The sequence below is a fragment of the Ambystoma mexicanum genome, chromosome 5q (assembly GCF_040938575.1).
Source record: "Ambystoma mexicanum isolate Mex_15411 chromosome 5q, UKY_AmexF1_1, whole genome shotgun sequence".
NCBI lineage: Eukaryota > Metazoa > Chordata > Amphibia > Caudata > Ambystomatidae > Ambystoma > Ambystoma mexicanum.
The window spans coordinates 191,271,365-191,295,861 of record NC_090933.1 but is presented as its reverse complement, the minus strand read 5'-3'; the positions used below and the strand labels follow the sequence as shown (position 1 = coordinate 191,295,861).

Sequence of the window (24,497 nt, the reverse complement as noted above, 5' to 3'; positions counted from 1 at the left end):
TAATCGCTGAGCCCCGTGCTGCAACAGCAAGATCTGGCGCAGACGACATGCAGGCCGCAGACCGAGGTGTTTATCATTTGCGAGCCTATTATCTCTGACGTCTTCCTATAGGGGGAACGGCCCAGTTCAAGCAAACCTGTGGCTTCTCCGTGCTTTCAACCACAGGGATTGCCCTGTAGGAGGAAATACACAGCGCCCTGAACTGAGCAAGCCATCTGTGGGAGCAACTCTGCTAGATGGCTCCTGGCAACCAGAGGGCGGTGCAAGCTTCCGGGGGAAGAAGGGAACCTTGTTAACCTGTCATACCACCTTTCCCAGCGAATGTGTCAAGGTAGGCCATTCCAGGTGTTGGGCAAGAACAGACAACCCACAGCAACCCTTAATTGCTAAGCGCACGGTCTATCAGACCAGAAGTCAGCAAGTTCAAGAGCTTTGGGCCCTGGAGCGCAGCATTTCATTTTTTCTTGCCGTTAGAGGGGAGGGCAGTGGTCCAAGGACCCCTACATGTGGTAAGCCTCGGGAGGATAGCTCAGGAGCAACGTGCTTGCCTTGGAAGTAAGGCGACATGGAGCGACACAGGTTCAATCCCTGGGTCTGTGCTTAGAAACCTCTGGGTATTAAGCGTGTTATAAATAATTTATCATAAGCAAGCATTATTTAATGAGCCATGAGATTCGGACTATATTCAGTAAATGGCTTCTAATTTTCATCTACATCTGCCCGCATGCTTTTCCTGTGGAAGGATCTGGGGTGTACTTGCAGGATGGAGGTTGGTATTTCTCCTTTCTGAGGGGTTGAACCACGCTGCAATTGTCAACTACTCCCTGTTTTTTTTTTCAAGTTGGGAGCAAAAGGATTTATTAGGGAGTGGAATAGTTATTCCCATTCCAAATGGGGTATTTTTAGGAAAGTAAAAATATACTTCAAAAGAGATTTCTTTCAGTAATACATTCTTCTTTGCATCTTTTAATTTCATGAATTATCAGGTGCATTTTAACCTTAATTAAGGTTTCACTTTTTACCCTTACTCCTCTTTCCTTCCTTATATCGTCCATCTTTGATTACCCGTGTACATAAGTTTTCTCCTCGGCCTTAGGCAGCCTATTTATCTAGATGTTTTAAAAGAGCCGCCCATCAGTTGGGATGACCCTGGCCAACCATGCCCACAATAACATAGGATAGAATGAGCACATCTACAGGCCCTGACACACCCAGACTCTACAAATGTTCATTTACAATACAGCAATTTCAACCTACCGATCACTCGCTTTCACACCTTCTCATGCTCCGCACCAAGTTTTACATCAACACATCTCTCCTTACATCACACCTGCTTCTGGTCAATGCCTCCTAAGTCAAATAAGGTCCTGCTGTCCCTTGGCAGGTCTCAATGCATCCTAGGCAGACTAATGTCCCGCTGTTCCTGGGCTGAAGGTCAATGCCTCCTAAACCCTGGTTTGTACGTCAATGCCTCCTAAAACGACTAAGGTCCTGCTGTCCCTTGGCAGGACTCCATGCATCCTTAACAGACTTCGGTCCTGCTGTTCTTGGGCAGGACTCCATGCATCCTTAACAGACTACAGTCCTGCTGTTCCTTGGTTGCAGGTTAATGCCTGCTAAGCCAACTAAGGTCCTGCTGTCCCTGGGCTGGAGGTCAATGCCTTCTAAGCCGAGTAAGGTTATGCTGTCCCTGGGCAGCATTCAATGCATCCTAAGCCGACTAGTTTTACTCCCTATTTTTATGCTGGGGATATTAGCATGTTTTTTTAGAAGTTAGTGTCCGCTTATCTGTGGGGCTGGCTATTACCTTATATTTGGCTGTTTATATTTTAATTCCTCTGTCCAGAAGCCATGTAAAGCCTTGTAGGATGCACAGGGTTGTCTAACAAGGATGGGGAAGATTCCATTTCATTGCCGTTGGCTGTCGGTTGCTCTCTCTTCACTACTGGCATTGGGCAGGAAGTGGCACAGGAGAAAGAGAAGGAGAGAGAAGGAGAGAGACCGAGAGAGAGACCGAGACCTAAGATTAAACTAGGACAAGGCACCAGCCACCATCGTGACGTTGGCTGGGCCGAGCCCTACAGTGAGGCGCAAAACTCTATTATTCCATCTTAATAAAAGATGAGAGTTGGCCCGCCAAATATACGGAAACAGTCTGCCAAGACCTTTCCCAAAAACACGGCCAATTGCTTTTTATGATCATTGCTCCATTTCTTGATGAAACTGGTCTGTGCATTGAGAGGATGGCGCATTTTTAGTTTTATTTTTGCTGGAAAGGGTTGTAAAACCGAGCCCGTGAGCAGTTCTCAGGCTGCTGCTCGGCTAATCCCGACCCGTCATTCCACGAGTTAAGCCACTGAGCAAAGAACAACACCCCAGGCCCCGGCGCAAGCCCGCCCAGCGCCAGGGCCGACCTGGAAGTGATTTGGAAGAATCTCTCCCAGCCCAGCGCCGACCTGGAAGTGATTTGGAAGAATCTCTCCTTAAGCCAATGCTCCCCTTTTCATCAGGCGGTTGCTATGCACGTAAATAAATGAGCTCAGCGCTGACACGCGGCCTCTGTCTGCACTTTCCTTTTTTAGAAAGGATGAATTCTGCCTAGACAGCGTGGCCTTACCGAACAGTGACTAACTTTCACATCTAGTCACACCAATGAAATCTTCTGCCTACCACAGACCGCTGGCGAGGATCCATAGCCCTGAAGGTGGGCATAGCGGGGGCGCGGTTGCTCTGGTGCGCGGCACCCCGCAGGCAATCCTGAGCCAGGCATGCACCCTGATCCCTGTAATACATTCATAAATTCTGTGCACTGGCCCCCTCCCAGCCCCTGAGAAATTGATACGCCGGCATCCCTGATGCATCGAATTCAGAAATTGCACTGGTGGAGCTGGGGTTTGCAAAACTAAACATGCAACTGGCTTTCTGAAAAAGCAATTGAAATTCTGATGTAAAAGATCCCAGTCCAATTTCACTGTTTCTACTTGTAATAAGGAAGTCTTGGAATCAGTCTTGTGCTGTGAATTTTAAGTATGTCACACTAGTTGACAATGTCCGAGCAGGTTCAAGTGATATCCAATGATAAAGTCGCCTGGGGAAAAGTTTGGTGAGGGGGCAGCAACATTTCCCCAAATATGCACTCCCAGGACAATCAATCACTGTCAGCAGATATTCTAGGACTGGAGTAAGAATAGTAATTAATATCCATCCTAAAATGTGTGGTGGGGAGGCTCTTAGCAGTGCAGGGGACAAAATCGTTCAAGTGGACCAACCATCCGTACAGCCAAATGCATTCCATCAGAGGACAGAAGTCCAAGCACCCCCCAAAATGGGCCAGCCACACTCCAAAATAAAGCAAAACCCACAGTCTGTGCACTGCACACATACTTTGTAATGAAGGGCAGAGCCGAAATGTTGTTATGAACAGCTCTGGCTTGTAATGTAAAATACTGAAATATGGTCTTTGAGGTTTCACGAGGAGGAATTGCAACGGCAGATGTCATGGAATACACAGGAACAAACAAATATGAAAAGAAAGGCGGTAGGCAGTTTTATTTCATTCAAGATGTCACTGCCAGGGTGCCCTTGACTGTGTTTTGTATATAGTAAATCACATCGCTTATTGCCCCAATGTGTTCCTTTCCATTGCCTTGAAAAGAAAGACATATACTTTTTCTTTTTCAAAATAAAACGATTGAGAAGTGGTGGGTGCTGGGCAGTGGAAGCTGCAGAGGACCCAGAGGAAGCAGCAGCCACTATTATTAGAAACACTGCCAGACTTCTTTTGACAATAACACACTTATCCTTTGGGCGCAACTCTGGTGTGTGTCTGTAGTAGGGACAGGACTTCATTCTCACTTGGTAGACTTATGATGGAGAGAGCACAAATTAAGCCCTAACCAAAGACATCCGTGTTGAATCTGCTTTCCAAAGGCTTGACTCCCTGCAGCGTGGACTCCGCTTTCCGAGGTCAGGTTGTGTGTCCTGTGCCATGTGCTGCTATGGCTTTGGAATCATACAAGAAAATATCAGTGTGACTGGGGGGGATCGGCGTGAAAGGATGAAAGGACAGAGTTGAAAAGTCTGACTACCAAAAGTCTGTTTTTTTTTTCTCCCCCACCCCATTTGTTTGTATATATATATGGGAGACCCCCCTCAGACTCCTCCACCTTACACCTATACATTTTCTATTAACTTCACCCCCCCCACACCCACATATACATATGCGAACAAATGGGGGTTGGACTTTTGGTACTCGGTCCTTTTGACCTCAGTCATTTTGGCCTACCCCGACTGTGGCTAACTGGTCTGTTACTAATTGAGCTAGCGGTTCCTTCATAAACGAAGTGATCGAAGGATGGTTGTTAGATTAATAAATAATGCAGGAGGGGGTATGTGGCTGTGAGAAGTCCCATGAACGTTAGTACTGCATGCCCACCGGTTGCTTGGAAAATTGAAAAGTGAACCTTGAGAATTGCTGAAGCTCCAGCTGGTCACATTTGGAGAAGATCCTTTTCAATTGTTTTTTTGCGTAATAACATATTTTTGCGTGGATTGTTGGTGTTCTCTTTTGTGTTGCGGTGGTTCTGATCTGATCGTTTCTTTTAGAAATGCTGCTGCCATGCACTAATAGGGCAAGACCTTTCAAGTACTGGCAGCAAGTTATCCCAGGCTGCTTCCTACTGCAAGTCTGCTTGCTTACTTCATCTGCAGAGGTGTGCTTGGGGCTGATCTTCCATTTTCTGTATTGTGCTGATAAAATAGCCACCCTCCCACACATCCCTTTGCGGCGCCTCTGTGCCACAGGTGGACAGTCCGTATACGCATGTCAGGTGGGTGATATGAGGGCAGTCTGGCTTGTACCCTTTTCAGTTTTTACTAAGCGATTGTAATGCCGGCCAAAATGATACTGTCTGTGGGGTTTGTGAATTTGTGTAAGGCTACCGTGATTTTTCCTTCAGGTTCATCCTTCCAATGGAAAAGTATGCAACACAATGTTCAACTTGGTCAGGGGGCAAATATTCAATTTGCACGCCAGTAGCCAGCCATGAAAAAGCGACTCGCCCCCTCAATGCTATACATACACACAGCACGCCATTTCTTACTCGCCAAGATCAAATATCACTTGCAAATGGCTAGTGGCGACTGCACATTTTCTGCCCTGACTTTGTGATCGTCTTCTGCAATGGAGTAAGAAATCGAACAACTGCTGCAGTGACCGATTATCTCCTTGGTCGTATTGTGCAGAGATGCAACAGCAGCACGTTTTTTGTGAAGTTTCAGAAAGCACTTAGGCCCTTATCCACAGAGCATTTTCCAATGGCGTTTTGCCATTCGAAAACGCTTCTGTGAGTTAGGCCCTTAATGACCTGTGGGAGGAACAGTATGTGCACAACAAAAATAACAGTGTCACTGTATTCCGGGTGAAGCCCCTTAGGTACAAATAATCTCGCACTCCCAAACCCCCTTGGACCAGAAATAGGACAAATCCCTATATCACCAAAAAGTATACTGCCAGTTAAAACCCACTTCCCTTCCCCACCTGTTTATAGCAGCGATAACCGTCTGAGCAATGGCAGCTTAACGACTCTAGCTGGGCAGCGCTCTGCATATTCTATAAGACATATTTTACATATCTGCCTTCGCGCACCGCAGTAATCTTGTCGGCCACCAGAATGTCCCATACGTTCACCCACCACATATGAAGTATTGGCCCAGCGGGAGATTTTCAGTTTCGGCGATTGTAATCTTAGCCGCCACCAGGAGGTGTCTTCTTAAAAATGCCATAGACCCTGACAACAGGAGTGCTCTGTCCCCCGTGTTCCCCAAAACCACCACCAGGGGATCCATTGGGACCTTCAGACTTCTAGCGAAGTTTCCTTTGTAACCAATTACAGTGGGCTACTCTTGGGGAAGAGTTAATTGAATCATTATTCCTCCATGTGTAACACTGGAAAATGTAAACCTGTCCTCTGTAATCAATATCAACAGCGTGCTGCCCCACACAGTAAAGCGTGCTGCCCCACACAGTAAAGCGTGCTGCCCCACACAGTAAAGCGTGCTGCCCCACACAGTAAAGCGTGCTGCCCCACACAGTAAAGCGTGCTGCCCCCACACAGTAAAGCGTGCTGCCCCCACACAGTAAAGCGTGCTGCCCCCACACAGTAAAGCAGAAAAAGTATTTTTGCAAATGATCAACTATTTCTCTTGTCTTGCTTATTATTATTTATTGTGTATAGTTCAAAAACCGAACTTTTCACAAACAACATACATAAATATTACATAAGAGATATAAAAACACAAAATGAAAAAGAGGTAAAAAATCATGAAGTTAAGTGCATTAAATGCAATACAATACATTCTTAAAAAGTAAATAAAACTTCTTGCAAACCTTCTACTAGATGTTGCAGGATTGATTTCACTAGCTCGTTGATATTGATCGGACATTGATGTATGTACATACATACTCTGTATACAAGCTCGCTCTTGAAATTCTCGCTACACTTTGCTGATAGAAATGTAAGCGTTCAATTTTCAGCCTAGAAGTCTCCCCAGTCGACGAAGAGCAATTTGAACAGCGTTGGAATTTGTGTTTAGAAAATGGGTCCAAAAGGTACTTTGGAATGAATGGAAATGGCCCTTTTTAAATATGCCTGCCGTGGCGCTGCTGCCGGTCTTTTTGCCAATGGGCTTTTCCTAGTCTTTCTTCTGTTTTGATGTGTTGGCATTCCAGGCCCAGTGTTGATTCACTGTAAGCGAGCGTGTATGTGAGTGGGTGGGTTCACAGAGTGACTGCTTCCGGCTTCTCTCTGCTGCCATGGACCATGCGCTTAGTGAGTGAGAGTTGAGGGCCTGCATCAGAGGAGCTGTAGGCCACTGCAAGGCGCTTTGGCAGAGTTATCGGTGCTGGAACAGGGGCCTGTGTTATAGGACAGTGTTGTGGTAAGTTTCTCCACACTATCCAGGGAACCTTTGTCATTGGCATTAAACTTTCCTGATTCATTAAGATAGGTGTGGATCTGCATGCAAAGTGATTATTTTGAGGGCGCTCCCTCGAAAGGAATGGAACCGATCCCGTGATTGCCAATATGGTGGGTATATCATTACGGGTGGGAGGTCTTCTGAGGGTGGCGGCGGTCTGTTTGCCCCTCTAACACCGACGACCAATTAACACATTTTGTAAAAATCTGCCAGCAGCAAAGGAACATGATATTGGCACCATGCGTTGTGAGAAGAACCTATTTTCACGCACACCCTCCTCTTTCCACCAGCTATAACACACACCCCCTCCTCTTTCCGCCAGCTATAACACACACCCTCCTCTTTCCGCCAGCTATAACACCCACCCTCCTCTTTCCGCCAGCTATAACACCCACCCTCCTCTTTCCGCCGTCTATAACACACACCCTCCTCTTTCCGCTGGCTATAACACACACCCTCCTCTTTCCGCTGGCTATAACACACACCCTCTTCTTTCCGCCGGCTATAACACACACCCTCCTCTTTCCGCCGGCTATAACACACACCCTCCTCTTTCCGCCGGCTATAACACACACCCTCCTCTTTCCGCCGGCTATAACACACACCCTCCTCTTTCCGCCGGCTATAACACACACCCTCCTCTTTCCGCCGGCTATAACACACACCCTCCTCTTTCCGCCGGCTATAACACACCCTCCTCTTTCCGCCGGCTATAACACACACCCTCCTCTTTCCGCCGGCTATAGCACACACCCTCCTCTTTCCGCCGGCTATAGCACACACCCTCCTCTTTCCGCCGGCTATAACACACCCTCCTCTTTCCGTCGGCTATAACACACACCCTCCTCTTTCCGCCGGCTATAACACACACCCTCCTCTTTCCACCGGCTATAACACACACCCTCCTCTTTCCACCGGCTATAACACACACCCTCCTCTTTCCGCCGGCTATAACACACACCCTCCTCTTTCCACCGGCTATATGCTTTTCCACCTGAGCATTTTCACTGGCTCGGCTAAATAAGTCCCAGAAAATGTCAGAGGTCAGTCACGTGCAGTTTTCGCTTTCCAAAGTATTTTGTTTCCAATGGACACTCTCAATATTGTGCGTGAAAGCAAAGGTCAGGTTAAATAAGAAACGTGTGCCCCAGGAAGCCTTTTTTGATCCTCTCCTGGGCACTAGCGGGACATCTGTCCACAGCGAGGCCGAGGTCCACCTGCCTCTGTCTATAATGGGGGTAGAAATAGAGGCCCGGCCAGCAGTGCATGCTCCATACCCGGCCCCTGCTGACGGCTCACGCCATCCTGTCAAACAAGAGTTAAGGGGTGGAAAGAAAGAATTGGCGTCATGGCAATTTTCTCGCATCGTGTGGCCCCTTTTCCCATTAGGGCTTTTCTTCCAAAAGAAAGAAAGGACCCTCGGGGTGGCACCATGGCTGTAACCTTCAGGAGGGGCAGGGGTGGGAAAGAACGGCTGAAGATCAAAGACTGGTGAAATGCCACAATGTGCTCTTTCTCTGTGGCCAGGATATCTACTCTACCTAGGGGATGAGTCTGTCGTTTTTACAAATTGTGTACACTCTCTAGGGGAAAATGTGTCGACCCTGCCTGCCCAGACGGCATGGGTCTCAAACCTCCCACACACATCTCACCCCCATAGTACTAGTGTCAAAGCGCGCACACACCTTGAGGACGGAGCTACGGTACATTGAGTTCTGCCCGGGACAGCAGGACCATTGCCGGTTTAGGATGAAATGATCGGACTATTCCGCTGCCTAGTGTACACTGCTGCACTCCTTCCGCCATATGCTGCTCTTCTCAAAGCCACTCAAAGCCATTGCAGCCGGTTCCCCGGCTGCCAGACTCTGCAGGGTTCCGGGTCTAGCCAGGCTGAGCCCCTCTCTTGCCTCCTTACACGGGATTGGGGTACAGTGGAAGGAAACCCAGGACTCCAATGCCACCGTGTGTTAGCTATACTACCATACCCAGGACACTGGACATTTCTTTTTTTTTTATCACGGATCTGGATGCTTGTTTTCTGGCATTAGCTTGGCATGGTCGGCCTGGTTGAGGGACTTGCTGGAGTGTACAGTAGACGGGGCTAACCTGCTGATGTGCAATTCAGAAAACGGAGATTTCTAAACAAAAATATATTGACACTTCTGGAAAACGGGAACATGTTGTCCAGGTATCGAAGTGTATATTTGTATATTGGTATTGGTGTTGGAGGTTCACCGGTGCAATTAGCACATGTGTGCAAGGGGCACATGAATTGCACCTGCTCGCATGGTCTAGTGACACATGCGAGCTCGGCATAAGTGCAAGTCCACTAGTCAGTGCTGGAAATGACTAACTGTGGGATCCCACCAGCTGCGGTGTGGTCAGGGGAGAGGGAGGGCGGGGTGGTTATGAGCACGCGTGGGGGTTCTAAGTTAAGGCGAGGGAGAACTCGTGTGATTTTTCTCACCGCCCCAGCCCCCATATTTGAACATTTACATTTCAGGAAATGACTACATTTTTAAAGAAAGCATGAGTTTCCTGTAAATTTGCGAGCAAATTCGAACAGGTGCGCATCTTTACAAAGCTGGTTTTGAGCATTTTCTGCAGAGTACACTCCTGACAGGAATATTCGCACACAGTGTGCCCAGAAGTTGCTGTAGCGTAGTGGGTAAGTCACGCGACGTGATCCGAGTTCGAATCCCTGGCGCAAAAGCAGATCATTTACCTTAATGGGCACAAGTAGTTTTTCTGGATCCGAGACGTAGGGAGACTTTTTTTTGCCGGATCTCGGATCCGGGAAAATCCCGGCCAATGACCAGCATTGCCACCAGTGGAAAATACAAAACCAACCCAATGAGAAGGCAGGAAAACAGGATCTCACAGGAGTATCTGGGACAGAGGCCTAATTAGACAGTGCTCTGTTGTACGTCCCCGTACTGTGCCCCAGTAAAGAATGATCGGTGCCTCCCAAGTGCAAAAAGAACCTAACCACGCGCGCACACACATCCTGTACCTTTCTGACTGGTACACATGCATACTCGCATGCATGGTGCATACACACACATGCATGCATACACACAGACCCGCCGCGTTCAGGAAAGTGACAGGCTCAAGCTCCTCAAGACACAGAAGTTGTCAATTTCCAAAGCTTGACGTTACATATTGTGTAAAGTTGCAAAAAAAAGAGAGGTTTGTAACACGTTGAGACAGTCCTACTGTATTTTTTTCGCTCTGACTCACGGGCCTTTACCGCGCCAGGCCCACGCCCCGCTCCCTCTGTACTGGCGCACGGCTTGAGGAGTTGGGGCATGGATTTCTACTAATGGAGATGGTCTCTGAGTCACTGCAGTGCACGCTTCGCAGCCCAGTTAACACAGCATCTTTCCTGTAAAAGGCACACGCGCCAGAGAAGCAGGCCAGCATCACCCGAAAGGTATTTTCATGCCGCCCAAAATAACAATGACCTCACCGCTGCTTAAATGCTATTCTTACCTTCGGACTGCTCAATACCTCACTTCCCCGTTTGCGATCTGTGACTTTTTCGAGATGGAAATGAAACATACCATTGCCCGGCTTTGTTGTGGGTTCTAGGCAAAAGGCATTTGTCAGACCTAAGGTGGGGAAAGTAATTCGCTCAGCAAGTCAGCATTTCGCTCACGGGATAATAAAATGTGGCAGTTGGGTGCCCACTGCCCAAAGTATGGCTGCCTGCTTTGATAGAACATATTGAAGGGAAGCGGGACCCTGAAATGCCTAGTGATTGACATCTCCAACAGACCCACAGGGCCGATGCATGGAATAGTTGCCCGGTTCAAAGTGACTGTGCACTCCCCACACAAACCCTGATTCTTGGAACTGTGCAAAGTGTATTTTTGGTGTGCAAAGTCAGCACATAGTCATTTTGGAACTGTGCAAAGTGTATTTTTGGTGTGCAAAGTCAGCACATAGTCGTTTTTGCAGTACAAAATGACTTTGCCCGGACAAAATACACTTTGCACGGTTCCATGAATCAGGGTTTGTGTTGGCAGTGCAAAGTCACTTTTCAGCAGTACAAATTCACTTTGAACCTGGCAAAAATTCCATGAATCGGGCCCTTAGTCGTATTGTCTCATTGTTAAATGAGAGTCAATAATGGCCCGCCACAGTTAGCCCAGTTTCTCCACCCATGTGCTGTTTTCGCCGGGCGATTCAGGCCATTCACCTCAGCGGCCATTACACGAGGCTTAACATTTAATGGGTTATTATATACGTTGATAAATTAAACCACAAGGGTAACAGACAATCGAGCGGATGTTATTTGGAGAGCTGTTTTTTGTGGAGCACTTCTTGACCATAGTGGCTCCTGAGACTGGAGGTCGGATAAGAACTAAAGTAAATAAAACACGCAGCCAACAATTGGCATTAAAAAGGCAGCCAGTCAAGCTGGATTAGTGAGGTGAGTTGTCCTGTACCTCACCCCCCACCTTCTGCATGTTGTTGGAGTCACTGAGCAGTAGTAAGGCAATAGTAGTGTACGGGAGGAGTAGGAGAGTCAGTAAAATGGTGCCACCCTCTGGACTGGCCGGGCAATAAGTAGAGTTGGAGATTTTACAGCAGAAAGGATTTCGTTTAGTGAGTCTTGTTCAAGCGATCATAATTCTGTAGATGTAGTCTACAGAAAAAGGTTCCAAAATCCCCCTATTTCTTGAGGCAACTGTGAAACAAGGGGAGGCGTGTGCTGCTCTTAGTCATCCTTTGAAATGGGCAGGTTGCGCGTATGTAGCTTTGGCTAAGAGTTTAAGCTTAGATGCTGGTGTGGCGTGTAGAAGGACCCGGTGTCCATCGTCTGTTCGGTGTGGTGTGTAGAAAGGCCCGGTGTCCATCGTCTGTCTGGTGTGGCATGTAGAAGGACCCCGATGTCCATCGTCTGTTCGGTATGGTGTGCAGAAGGGCCCCGGTGTCCATCGTCTGTCTGGTGTGGCGTGTAAAAGGACCCCGATGTCCATCGTCTGTTCAGTGTGGCATGCAGAAGGGCCCGGTGTCCATCGTCTGTCTGGTGTGGCGTGTAGAAGGGCCCGGTGTCCATCATCTGTCTGGTGTGGCGTGTAGAAGGGCCCGGTGTCCATCGTCTATCTGGTGTGGCGTGTAGCAGGGCCTGGTGTCCATCGTCTGTCTGGTGTGGCGTGTAGTAGGGCCCGGTGTCCATCGTCTGTCTGGTGTGGCGTGTAGCAGGGCCCGGTGTCCATCGTCTGTCTGGTGTGGCGTGTAGAAGGACCCCGATGTCCATCGTCTGTTCGGTGTGGCGTGCAGAAGGGCCCGGTGTCCATCGTCTGTCTGGTGTGGCGTGTAGAAGGGCCCGGTGTCCATCGTCTGTCTGGTGTGGCGTGTAGAAGGGCCCGGTGTCCATCGTCTGTCTGGTGTGGCGTGTAGAAGGGCCCGGTGTCCATCGTCTGTCTGGCGTGGCGTGCAGAAGGGCCCGGTGTCCATCGTCTGTCTGGTGTGGCGTGTAGAAGGGCCCGGTGTCCATCGTCTGTCTGGTGTGGCGTGTAGAAGGGCCCGGTGTCCATCGTCTGTCTGGTGTGGCGTGTAGAAGGGCCCGGTGTCCATCGTCTGTCTGGCGTGGCGTGTAGAAGGGCCCGGTGTCCATCGTCTGCTCTGCGATACAGAAAGCAGGCAGCACGTTGAACGTTTTGTCATTGTTTTGGCAATTGTGTGTAAGCCAGTTAAGGTGGGCAGAGAGTCGTTGATTGTTGCTTTGTGCATTCTCTTTCACTTGTGTGCTGCAGGACATTGTTGTTATTGTTGCTGTTCTTTGTGTTGCTTGGTAACTTGATCCTGTTCTTTTTTCTCAACACAGCATTCGCTTTGTTGGTTTGTGTATTCCACTTAGTGTGGTTAACACGTATAATGACATGGCTCCCAATGTATAACCATCAGCTGCACACTGCCCACCAATCTCCGGGCCACCCTTCAGGCATCGCTGCCCCTCCCATCACCACAAAGTATTGAAATGGTTCTTACTGGTGCCCCCCCTGAGGAGCTGTGTCCCCGAAAACCTGCCTCGTGCACTGTGTATTCTTACAAGGAAAAGGGAGCAGAGGACTCTTGTTTCGTCGCCCACTTACGATACCCACGTGTGTGCTCCATTCTCATTCTGGTATGGTCCTTTTGTGCGTACCCCCCAATGGCACCGGCTTGTGGGGGAAGGAACGGGCTGCATATGGCGACTCCTCTGGGCGGTGTGCGGAGCCGATGTGGTGGGAGCGTCACCACAGATGGGGCCTCTCACCTTTTGCTCAGGCAAGGCCTGACCCATACTTTATACGAAGCTCGCGCCGAATGGGTAACCCAATACTGGCCCCTGCACATGCTCTCCCTGACCCCAGCCGAGCAGAAAAGGCAGAACAGGTGGCCACTCCATCGGGGCAAGAAGCAACCGAGGAAGCAGATGCCCGCTCCTAGGCCTTGCCGCTAGGATCGGGCAGGCAGTGGCCGTTTAAGGATACCTCCAGGCACCGACATGTTTCGCCTGCTCTCATAACGGCTCGCGATGACACAAGCCATCAACAGCGCAGTGCGAAAACAGAGACGGCTGAAGCCACGTGAGGCTGAAAGCAGACGCCCCTTGCTCCTGCAGGTGAGGTGGTGGCGTCTGGGCTATAGTTTCCGGCAGGAGACGCTGTTTCCTGTTAGTTCCTTCCCCGGTGATAACATTGGCACTGGCCTTTCTGGGAATGATGGGCAGTGTTTCTGCGGGCACAGCATCTGTTTCTTGCTATGCATAAACAAGGGAAAATTACTAAGCTTGAAAGGCTGGGTTTTATTCAAAGCATGGTGACCACAGACAAACATAGCGAGGCCTGCCTTGCAGTTTTCTGAGACTGGCCAGGAAATGGCCTCCGAAAGAGTCATCGTGGGCCAGTTCTGGGCTGGAGGAGTGTGAGGGGGTTTCTATATGTATGAGTTGTTTTTTTTTCCCACCGGCTTCAATTTGATTTTTATTTTATTTGGTGTTTTGTAAAAGTGAACAAATGCAAACAAGTCAGTTTCACACTGCATGAGGGTCGGGGTGGACTGGCCTATAGGGGACTTGGAAGATTTCCCCATAGGCCTCAGCACCCCGTGGGCCTCTCTTTTGTGTTTTTTTTCCCATAGGAAAATGGTTGGGCTTGCTTAAAATGTGTAGTATGGGCCACCTTCTTTAACATTAACATTATTTCCAGGGCCTCTTTTGGTTCCCAGTCCTGCATGAGGGAAAGAAGGAAAGGGTGCACAGAGGGGAATACAGAAGTCCGCCCAGTCAGTGAAAGGACATCTTAAAGTGTATTGACCAAATGCTGTTGACTACCCAGAGCCACAACTTCCTGGATAACCAACCCGCAACTTCCTCCCATGGGAAGTTGGGAAGTAGAAGCCTGCAACTTTTCAAAAAGGTTAGCCCAGATGTGAAGCGAAAGGTCAGGCCGAAGGGCTTGCTTTGGCTGGAGGGGCAAGGACCTAGTGCAATCGGGGAAGCCCGGCAGATTTGGGGTGCGCTCTGTAGTAGCTCCTGGTGTCCCAGGGGTGCCTCCTGCTCACTGGGTGACGCCTTATAGCTAGAAGGTGCTTGCAGCTCTTGATCCTAAAATCTTAATTTCAGACCCAGTTCAAGTTCTGGAAAGCTGCACCGGCTGCAGGTTAGTAGGATGTGGGGGGGGGTGCAGACTAGCAAGAGAGGCAGGCATTAAAGGTGGCAGCCACAAGAGAGGGAGGTGAGAGGGCCTACAGGGAAAGGGAGGCCGAGAGAAGCGGGCTGGGTGGTCAGTTGCTAAGTGCACATGGTGTTAAAGCCTGCCCTAAAAGGGTGTCTTCAACACCTGGGTCTTCCCTGCGCCTCTATCTGCTGCAATGAAGATGCTGAAGCAGTAAGGTGCTGCAAATGTACAGAGGAATCTGTGTTTCTCAGAGGCGGCACGTACTGCATGAGTATTGGTCATGTTGGAATGCCGGTTTCCGGCTAGATCCAAAAGCCGCCCGCTAGCCTGTTTTTAGAGCTTGGGCATTTATGAACACGTGGGAGGCGGCCAGAGAGGGCAGCCGGCTTCCACTGCCTTCTCCTGGATGGACAGAGTTATACTTTCTAATGCTTTCTTGCTGACAGTGACTCAGCACTATATACACACGTCACCTGTCGGAGCAGGTGGAACATTGATTGGCGGATCTCATGTTCTGACGTGGAACTGAATGCTTCTCTGCCCTCGGACTTTCATCTCTACTGGCTCTAATGCCCGAATGTCTGGACATGTTTTAGTTTGCAGTATGTGCTACATTAAAGGCATAGCCACTTGGGTTTTGTGGATGAACCTTTCTCGCTCTAAATTGCAGTAACACCACTGGTTAGTGTATAGCTCCATACAACAGTGAGACATTACTTCAGGTACCTCTGCAATGACACTGGTTTCTACCGGATTCTCCACTAGCCCCTGTTGCTCTGATCCACACTGTTGTTTGCCTGCACCTCAATGCCATGCTTTCATATAACAATGCAAATATAACTAAGCAAAATGAGAAAGTTGCTCCCCTCCCTGTTCAAAGTTGCACTTGGTGCTCCAAGGTGGCCTTTAGGTGGCATACAGACGACTTTCTTTAACAATTACCTTCTTTAACATGACCTAAAACATTGGTGCCTGAATGTCACATGCACCTATTTTAGAGACAGGGTAACATGTGAAAAAATACTTTCTCTATAGGGTGGACCTAAAAAGCATATTGATCAGAAGGGAAAAGGTTAACAAAACAAAAAAAGAAACAATAAGTAGCACAGGATGCAGAGCCAGACAAAATGACAGCCGTGGAAGTCGGGAGAAGAGAACTAACTACATGTAGTCCCCTCTTCCTTTCCATGGTGGCTATTGCCGCGGAGGGGAAGGGCCAAAACAGCAAGTGTTCCTGGAGCTAGCAAGGTACGAGGTAACTGCAGGTAAGTGGGGCTCAGGTGGTGAGGGGATGAGATGGATGGGGTGCTCAAACGGGGTAAGAAGGCATGGGGCAGGCAGCAAGGGCCTGCGGCCCGTAAAGGAAGATGTCGACCTCCCACTTTTGAGGAGTTTGGAACACAGGCTATAGCAGGGGGTATAGCCTGCATTCCGAGTTTCCTGATTGGCTGAGATGCCACACAAGACCCCTCCCTGGGGGCTAATACAAAAAATGCAACAGATCAAGAATGACAGCTTATAAAAAGTTAATAAGAAAAATGTATGGTCGAAACATTGCTGCACATGTAACAAATCTTTCTGTAGGCCCTGGACGCTTGGGGTAAATTTTCAAAATGGACGTAAGGGTTGCATGTTGCCATGCACCACTCCATGACCTGGGTATGATCCATGGGAGATGAGGAGACCTTCATGAGCCTGCGATCCATCAGACCTACCTGTACCCTCTGCCCCTGTGGACATGTTGACCATGTCAACTTGTTCGGTCCACGACTACGAGCAAAACAAATCCTGCTTAAAAATTCCCCCATTCTTCCAAGTTCAGGCTACGCTGTTTTCAATATGTTAACATCTCCCCCCCGCTATCCCTACCCCTTAAGTCTAATTATTAGGGCCTGGGGGAGGGTAGAGTGGGGATCTCAATGAGAACGAGTGGGGTACCGCTATGGCCTGGAGGCATCTTGGCGAGCATCTCCTGCTCTTTCCCTTTATTCCTTTTGACCCTGCATCGGACCCCACAACACCACTCTGCGCCGGGCTCCGGATGGCTGTGTCTGATGACGGCACCATCACATCATCACCCAGTGCTGGACTTTATATCCTCATTGGCCACTCCGACGCCACCCAGCACCGTTGCTCCAGCCACGATCTGACCAACAACGGCCAAATTCGGCCGGCCTTATTGACACCGGTGTTTTGAAAAAAAGCCACTTCGCAAGGCTCCGGCTGTATGTGCAAGTTACCACTTCCCTCATGAAAAACAGTGCAAAGCGGCCACTTGAAATGTCAAGGCTGGCCTGGAACACTAGTGAACTGTTACAAACTCGAAAACGCCACGACCTTGATGTACACGGAACGTGTTCAATACTTTCCATGAGTCCGATCCGAGGAGCAGGGGCGTCGTGGATTTCTGGTGAAATTGCTCAGCCCAAAGTCCAAAACATGAAGGAACGCCTGCGTTTGGCTAAACCAGACTCGAGACAACCGGCGCTTTGTTTCCTCCTGCTAAACAGCCCAGTCGCCATCACTGCTGCCGCTGTGTCTTCTGGTTTAAGTGAGTAAAGTTCTTGTGTGTTTGGCTTGGCTCCAGGCCTCCTCCAATCTGCTGCGGGGAAAATGTGTTCTCATTGTTTTCTACGAAGTCCGACACGCCCTTCTTACACATCAAAGGCAGAGCTGGCAGCTCCTGGGAAAAGGGCTCTCGGATTATTTCTCCCAGTTCTCCCCAGAGTTCTGGCTTTCGGCTCTTGGAGAACATGGATGTCTGTAAATTGCGCTGCGGGCGCCGGACCACCGAAATTAGTGCGCTTTTCAGAATGAGCAATACATAGGCAAAGTTTCTCTGGTGAAATTCACGAGGTTCATCTTTTGGCATACATGTTCAGTGTGATGTTGTTGTGATACCTATAGCGCCCTCTGATAGCAAAAAATTGCTTCATTGCGTGATTGCATAGCTGGGAGTGTGTACTCGTGCCGGTCCAGGTCCCACTATGTATTGGTCTAGTCTAGGAGTTCAAAAAGGGAGGTGTACAGTACCTCTCTGCATTTACCCCAGCCTCCACCGACTGGGTGCACTTGGACCCTCACCACCCCAAGAACTTGTCCCTCCCCTTCCAGGTCCCCCTCCCCTGCAACTGTCTGTGCACTTGCACAATCCAAATGCACCATGCCTGAAGATTGTCTGTTCCCCCTTGTCTTCACTCCCTGCATGGTGGCGCTTTAATGCACTTGGAAAAACTGCAGAATCGTTGTCAGGCCTACATGCTGATATCTACACTGTTAATTGTATTATATGCACTTACTCTGCCTGTGCAGACTATTATCGTTTCAGAATTTCAAGGGCTCTGAACGACAGTTGTTTTTCCCCTTGTTCCCTCCCTCCTTGAGCGCTTTGAACCACTTGCTTTGTGTATAGGCGCTTTACAAATAAACATATCATACCATACGTCAGAGGAAGTAAGAAAGTTCTGCGCTTGATAGACTGCAAGGTTTCTTGCCCAATAGTGCAGTTCCATGCGTGTTCGACTCCTGAGTGTGGTATTATGGCTACGTGTTATTGCTCCGCCTAGGGCTACAGTAAACCTTGGCCTAGGGGAAGAAGTGAGTCATGTAAGCGATGTCGGGTGAAGGCAAATGTACCTGGTGGACGCAATATGCCCTGGCCAGCGGCACAACTTCATGGGGGCTGCATCTACTGAAGACCTTTTTCAAATCTAAGAGGGGAACATTGGTAGTGTGTTACTGCTGGCGCAGGGTTTCAGTATACCTTTGAGTAGGTCAGGGATCTGCAACCTTTGTCTAGCCAGATGTTTTAGATTACAAATTCCATTAGGCTAAAACAGCATAGTCAATGGTGAGGGCTCATGGGAGTTGTAGTCCAAAATATCTAGAGATCTAATGTGTGCCGGATGCGTGCGCGGCTGGCTGCCTGCTGGGATGAAGGCGGGTACGCGGCCTCGGTACCTGGCTGTGTCAGGGACTGGAGGGTCACCGCCGTCGGGGCCCCGCTGAACACTGCCTTGCACTAATAAAGCCAGCCTATCAAGAACAAGTTGAACAAAAGAAGTTGTGCAAGCCCCCTGCTGCTCTTGAAAGTGTGTTTAGGGCCGTGCCCGGGACGGCATGATTCTTAAATAGGCGCCTGTGCCGCGCCTATTTCACTCACTAATAGAAAGTCATTGACTGACACTTTACATTGTGTGAGCTGGTGGCGCCCTTTATTTGCTGCGCCCCTGTGTGACGGCACGACTTTGTCACCCCTTGAGCCAGCTCTGCCCCAGGCCCTTCTGATCGCAACTACTCTCTACTGCTCTTGCGACGTATTAATTATTTCGTAAATACACCCCTCCCTCCAGGATGTGACCCCATCTCTAGGCCTCTTGCCCTGAAACTTGTAGCCTGTTATTGTTATCTAATTACAAAGGGATGGTGTAAATAGAAGTTCACTCAGGGTATCATTAGCTGCACTACTGTGGCTTTTAACTGTACATCTTCTGATTCTGCAGCCGCTGCTCAGGGGCGTAGCTCGCCACATTCTGCTGGAGGGCCCTCTTATTTAGTGCTATGCCGCGGCCTCTGGCATAATCGGTATACATACTCGTGCTCTTGAAAGGCAAAGGCATTGTGTATTCCTTCAGCTGTGAACAACGATCAGTCCTATTGTCAGTAACGCCCTGCTGCAGAAATCCACCCCATAGCACCACACAGCAAGTTAATGTCTGATATGACATGTCTATCTTGTCCCCAGATTGTACTTTTAAGCAGGCCCTGGTAGCAAAGGAGGGTTCAGCTATAGCCACAGGTTTTTGGGTGGTAGTTGCAACTCCCAGCCTGGCAGTGAGTTAGAGCCACAAGACCGCAATGTGCTGTTCTTGATGCCAAATCCAGCTGCAGGTCTATGTAGCTAATTTCGTTAACAAGTTTGAAATATTGAAGTTTTGCACACACAAAAAGTAAAATGCAAATGTTTGGAAAACGAAAGTGAAAAAAAGTGGGGAAACATTGTGGGCCTGATTGACAGAAGCATTTTATAATGGTGCAACCCCATTGAAAAAAGCTCTGTGCATCAGGCCCATTGAATAAAAAGTAGCAACCAGTAAAATGACGAGGAGGAAGCGGTCAGGTGAGGATGGGGGTGGGATGCCTCGTTGTTTTAATATTAAAAGAAATCTATGTTTTCAGGAAAAGCAGGATAAAAGGGGGAAGGGGGCAGTGGGAAATGCCCCTATTACACATGAACATGAATTAGCGGTTAGGAAGGAGAGGAGGGTGTCTTCAAACATATTAACAACTGGAACGTGCCAATATATATTTTTTTGTGTGCATCGTTGCCTGGCAGGGTAGCAGAGCCCGCAGACGCGGTGCAAGGAGATTGTCCTACCCCAGAAGACATCTCCCTCGGCCTCCCCCATACATACAGGCAAGAGTTGGTTTTTTTTAGGGCCATGGCGGTTCCTCCTGCTGCCACCCTAGCCCCACAGGTGATACCTCTGGTAGTCGCCTAGGATTGACATAGTGTAGCGCCGGCCCTGCCCTCACTCTCTAACCAGCCCCCGCGAGCGCGCCTTCATCCAGCGTCGTCACGCCTCCGCCGTCACTACGTGCAAGAGGGCGCGTGCGGGAATAATCCGCAATGTGCAAAGGTCGTCGTGGGAGTGTTTGCTCTCCTCCCGTTGCTTGGGCCTTCTGGCATTGAGAGTGTTTGGGCCCACACTGCGCATTCTTGGCACACATTCCTCAGCTCTGCTCAATGTTACATTGCGAGTCGAGCACAACAACAGGAATGTCCCTTCATCGTTTTGAGGGAAGATGTGGGGGCAGGGGACAAGGAGAGTCGCTTTTGAAAGTACATAGTGGGCTTTCTGTATCACATGTTTACGTGGGTCTTGTGGTAGAAGCTCCAGAGACCCCTTAACCGCTTACCTCTTGGGCCCAGAGTCGGCACAGGAAAGCAAAGGTGCGTGCCTAAAAAGTTGCTTCTAAACGGTCTGCGTTCCCTTGATTGGACGCAGCCACTGTCTGTCCTCCATCTTCTAGATGAGACACCTTGGCCGTTGAGCGGGTCCCTTCCTCGTCTTGTGCTTGTAGTCCACATGCTGTCCTTCTTGTTCCCATTGTCCTTCTGTCGTGTCTCCCACCTCATGCAAATGGCAGCCACGTGCAGTGTAAATCCCAGTGACATCACGTTCTCGCACCACCTGCTTACCCCTTAAGTGCGCGCTGAGCCTTGCGTGAGCAGCCTGCCCCCAGGCCGCACTCATTCAAGCCGGGCGTTCGCCCCATTTCTCTTGCGTGTTTGTTTTATTAAAAGTGTTCCCCTTATTCTGTGTCATGCCCCGGCTTGCCACCCCTCCGCTTCACCTCCCGCCACCCAAAGCAAAAGGACCGCACGCTCTATTTGGGTTAAAACTTGGGTCACGCTAGGCCACTTCATGTATGATGATGATGAAAGGTTATTTATAACGTGCTTAATACCCAAAAGTTTCTAAACACGGACCCGGGGATCAACCTGTGGGGCTCTGCGTCGTCTTGCTTCCAAGGCGAGCACGTTGCTCCTGAGCTATCCTCCCGAAACGTATCCTAAAGAACCAAGCTGGAGATTAATTGCTGAACACATGAAAGTATCCTATCTCTTTACTGTATAGTTGGTGCTCAATGAATGGATGTAGGAGAGCTGGCTGCCACAATGTCACTGCCCGCCACTTCAATAGCCATCTGGAATTTGCATGTATAGCCAATAGGCAAATAACTTTCAAGGGCTACCGCCCGGCACAGTTAACTCCGGCCAAGTTCAGATCCAAAAGAAGAATGTGGGAGTCAATTATCGGCCTATATCCCTGTGTACCAGTGAAGCGCGCCCATCAGTCGCCAGAGGCCCTCTTGAGGAAGGCTGCCATTTTTGAGTAAATGCAAGGGAGAGCATTTTGCTGCATTCCTTTGAACCGTGTGACCGACCTAAAATAATAGAAAAGATGCATCGGGTTTCCCGAACTGGTTAGGCTGGGAGGAAAAACACACACACCCCTCTCTCTCTCTCTCTCTCTCTCTCCCTCTCTCTCTCCTTCTCTCCTCTCTCCTCTCTTCTCTCTCTCCACCCTTTCATGGCTGCGCAGCAGATGTCAACACAAGCACCCTTTAATTATAATCTGGTGTACAGCTGCAGGTGGCCCAGTGTTGTGTCTGGAGGCTTGTTTTTATGTTGTAACCATGCAAGGACGTGCACCGCTAGCAGAAGATGCTTCCAAGCGTCATAGTGCATCAAGTGCTGACCCTTTTCTTTGTTTCTTTTTTCCCCCTTGTTCTCTTTCAAACTGTAGGTGGTGACTCCCATGCGGGTAGGGCAAGGCTACGCCTACGACTTCCCATCCAAGCACCCAGCAGACACCTACGACATCCCCCCTGCACGTCCTCTGCGGGTAGGTACTGTAAACCACAAGGCAGGGTTCTGCAACCTTTGGCTCTCCAGATGTTTTGGACTACAATTCCCCTTACACCTTACCGTTGACCGATGGCTAGGGATGATGGGAGTTGGTGTCCGAAACATCTGGAGAGCCAAAGGTTGCAGAACCCTGCTGTAAGGCAATCCACCCTGGAAGCCACTGGCCCCTGTTAATGTATTATTCCCTTGTGCGGCGCGTGAGGTTGCCTATTGCATTCTAAAGTCCGCACCTAGTAAAACACATGGTTTTGTCCAGTAGTGTCTGTTTTCTTTTTCACAATATGTAATCTGGCCTGGTTACCTCAGGGCAGGATTGTTTTACTTGCACTGTTCCGAGTAGAAGATAGAAATGAAGAATAGGTTTCCATGGGCAATGAAAACGTGGACTGGCTTGAAGTGGCAAGTATGGCATGTTTGCCACTAGTGGAATGGAGGATTCAGAAAACAGATAATAACACCTTTGACACGAAGAACGGTTCCGTGTGTGTTGGTTCCACTTGCATCCAGGAAGAATATAAAGAGGTACACAACTATTTCCTTCCCTCCCCCAACTCCCATGGGACCCCAGGTGTCAGATGATTAGCGCAAAAGGGCATGGGTTTGGCTCCTCAAAGTGTGTTTGCCTCCATATCATCCGTGGTGTTATGAGGAAACCTAGCAGCTGGCGCTCTGCATTAACATGTGTCAAATCAACCAGAGCAACATGCTGAACATGTGATGTAAAGGCCAATACATGTCAGCGAAGATGCCCAGGGCCAGCCATAGGAGTCCAGATTCTCTCACCCCCTTTGGGAAGCAGGAGCTACCAAAGGACTAAGAGGTTTTTGTAATGGACTGTGGCATTGATTTGCACTTTCCCCTCCCCTCCTCTCCCATGTACTTGCGCGTTCTCAATGTCACTGGGCCTAGTAAGATCGCTTGCCTTGTCGCGCTCTGAAACACTTGTGTACGAGCGCGATAGAAATAAAATATCAATCAATCAATTGCCACTGGGCTCTTGGAGCGTAGGCCAATTTTTCACTGCAGACCAACCACAGCTGATCACCACTAAAACTACTGTAAACCGATCCCTGGTCCAAGGATATCACAAGAAATCTATATCCCTTATCTGCTTCTCCGTTACACCTTTCATTAAAAGCATTCATATTAAGAGACAAGTACTTGCATGGTCCATAGTTCGGTGTTACTACAGGCCATCATTGTCCCTCATTAGGAGTAAGCCGGTCCGGGAATAATGTCGGTACTACTGGCTCCAGCCTGATTTCCAGACCAACTCCCTCTGAGTCTGCAGGTAGGGGCAGTGAACTACTGGCAGGTCTGACCTGTCGGGAGTTCATGCCCCTACTGGCAGAGAATTGCCCCCATCACAGGCGCCGGTACTAGCGGTGCTGGTGATGGGGGCAAACCCATTCCATGGAGTTCTATGCGACTCCATGGAATGGGAACTTACTGCCGTAACGGTAAGGAGCGGCAAACTCATAATGAGGGTGACAGTCTGCCAGCTATTGCTACTCCATGCCCAGATACTCATATTGTGAAGTAGAGCGGCCAGCTAAAAGAGTTCCTTAGCAGCTGGAGCACACCTCTGTCTTTTTTGCTGTAAGAGCTCCTATAGTTCCCATCCCACCATGGGGAGCACGCATCACACAGCATTCTGTGCGGTGTGTATCGGTTTGCAACACCCTACTTTGCAAGCCAAAGGATGCGCACGGCGTGGAATGTTCGGACTGCATCACAGATTTCAGTCGATCTACTCGGCCCACTAGCATGTACAAGACAGCCACAAGCAATTGGGGGGAGCGCCCCGCCTATCTGTCAAAAGTAAAAAAGTCCTTAGGGAGGAAGGGCCGAATTCTGTTCTGCTCTGTTGAAAGCCTGACACTCTCGCGACATTGTTGCTAATGACCGAGCAGGACTGCCACCGCCTGTCAATGTACCTACTGTAGCAACGCGCCTTGCCCAGAGACTCATGCTGCCATTGTTTCCACTTGTGTATACCCGGGTCATGCCTTAATGCCACTAAAGTCATGGTCTACACATGTTTGCTCCTATAAATGAGCTGCCGCTAGCATGTACACATTGGGGCTCATTGAACTATTCATCTTATCCCAGCAGGTCTACGACATGCCACCGGTCAAGGGCTCCCGGTATTCCAGCCCTGTGGGGGAATCCAGAGCGCAAGGAGTCTACGACATACCTCCTTCCCAAGGAGTATACGATATTCCTCCTTCCCAAGGCGTGTATGACATCCCTCCTTCTCAAGGGCTCTACGACATCCCTCCTTTACAAGGGGTAAGTGCTGCACACGGGCGCTGATTATTCTGCATGCATAATTCTTCCAAAATCGAACACAAAGAACTTCTTTTTTGTCCAGTGCTATAATCGATAAACATGGTTTGTGAAGTATTCCA

General features: G+C 49.2%; 1 protein-coding gene across 4 annotated transcripts in view; it reads left to right on the top strand.

The window, feature by feature from the left end:
* The window catches only part of NEDD9 (neural precursor cell expressed, developmentally down-regulated 9), a 78,771-nt gene that overhangs the window by 34,637 nt on the left and 19,637 nt on the right, over window positions 1–24,497 (top strand). For 2 of the 4 annotated variants that reach the window (XM_069620719.1, XM_069620716.1), the window contains 2 exons: window positions 21,965–22,063; window positions 24,199–24,378. In XM_069620719.1, the coding sequence (XP_069476820.1) occupies window positions 21,965–22,063; window positions 24,199–24,378 (279 nt within the window). The remainder of the gene's footprint in view (window positions 1–21,964; window positions 22,064–24,198; window positions 24,379–24,497) is intronic. The other 2 variants (XM_069620717.1, XM_069620718.1) reach the window with 2 other exon arrangements.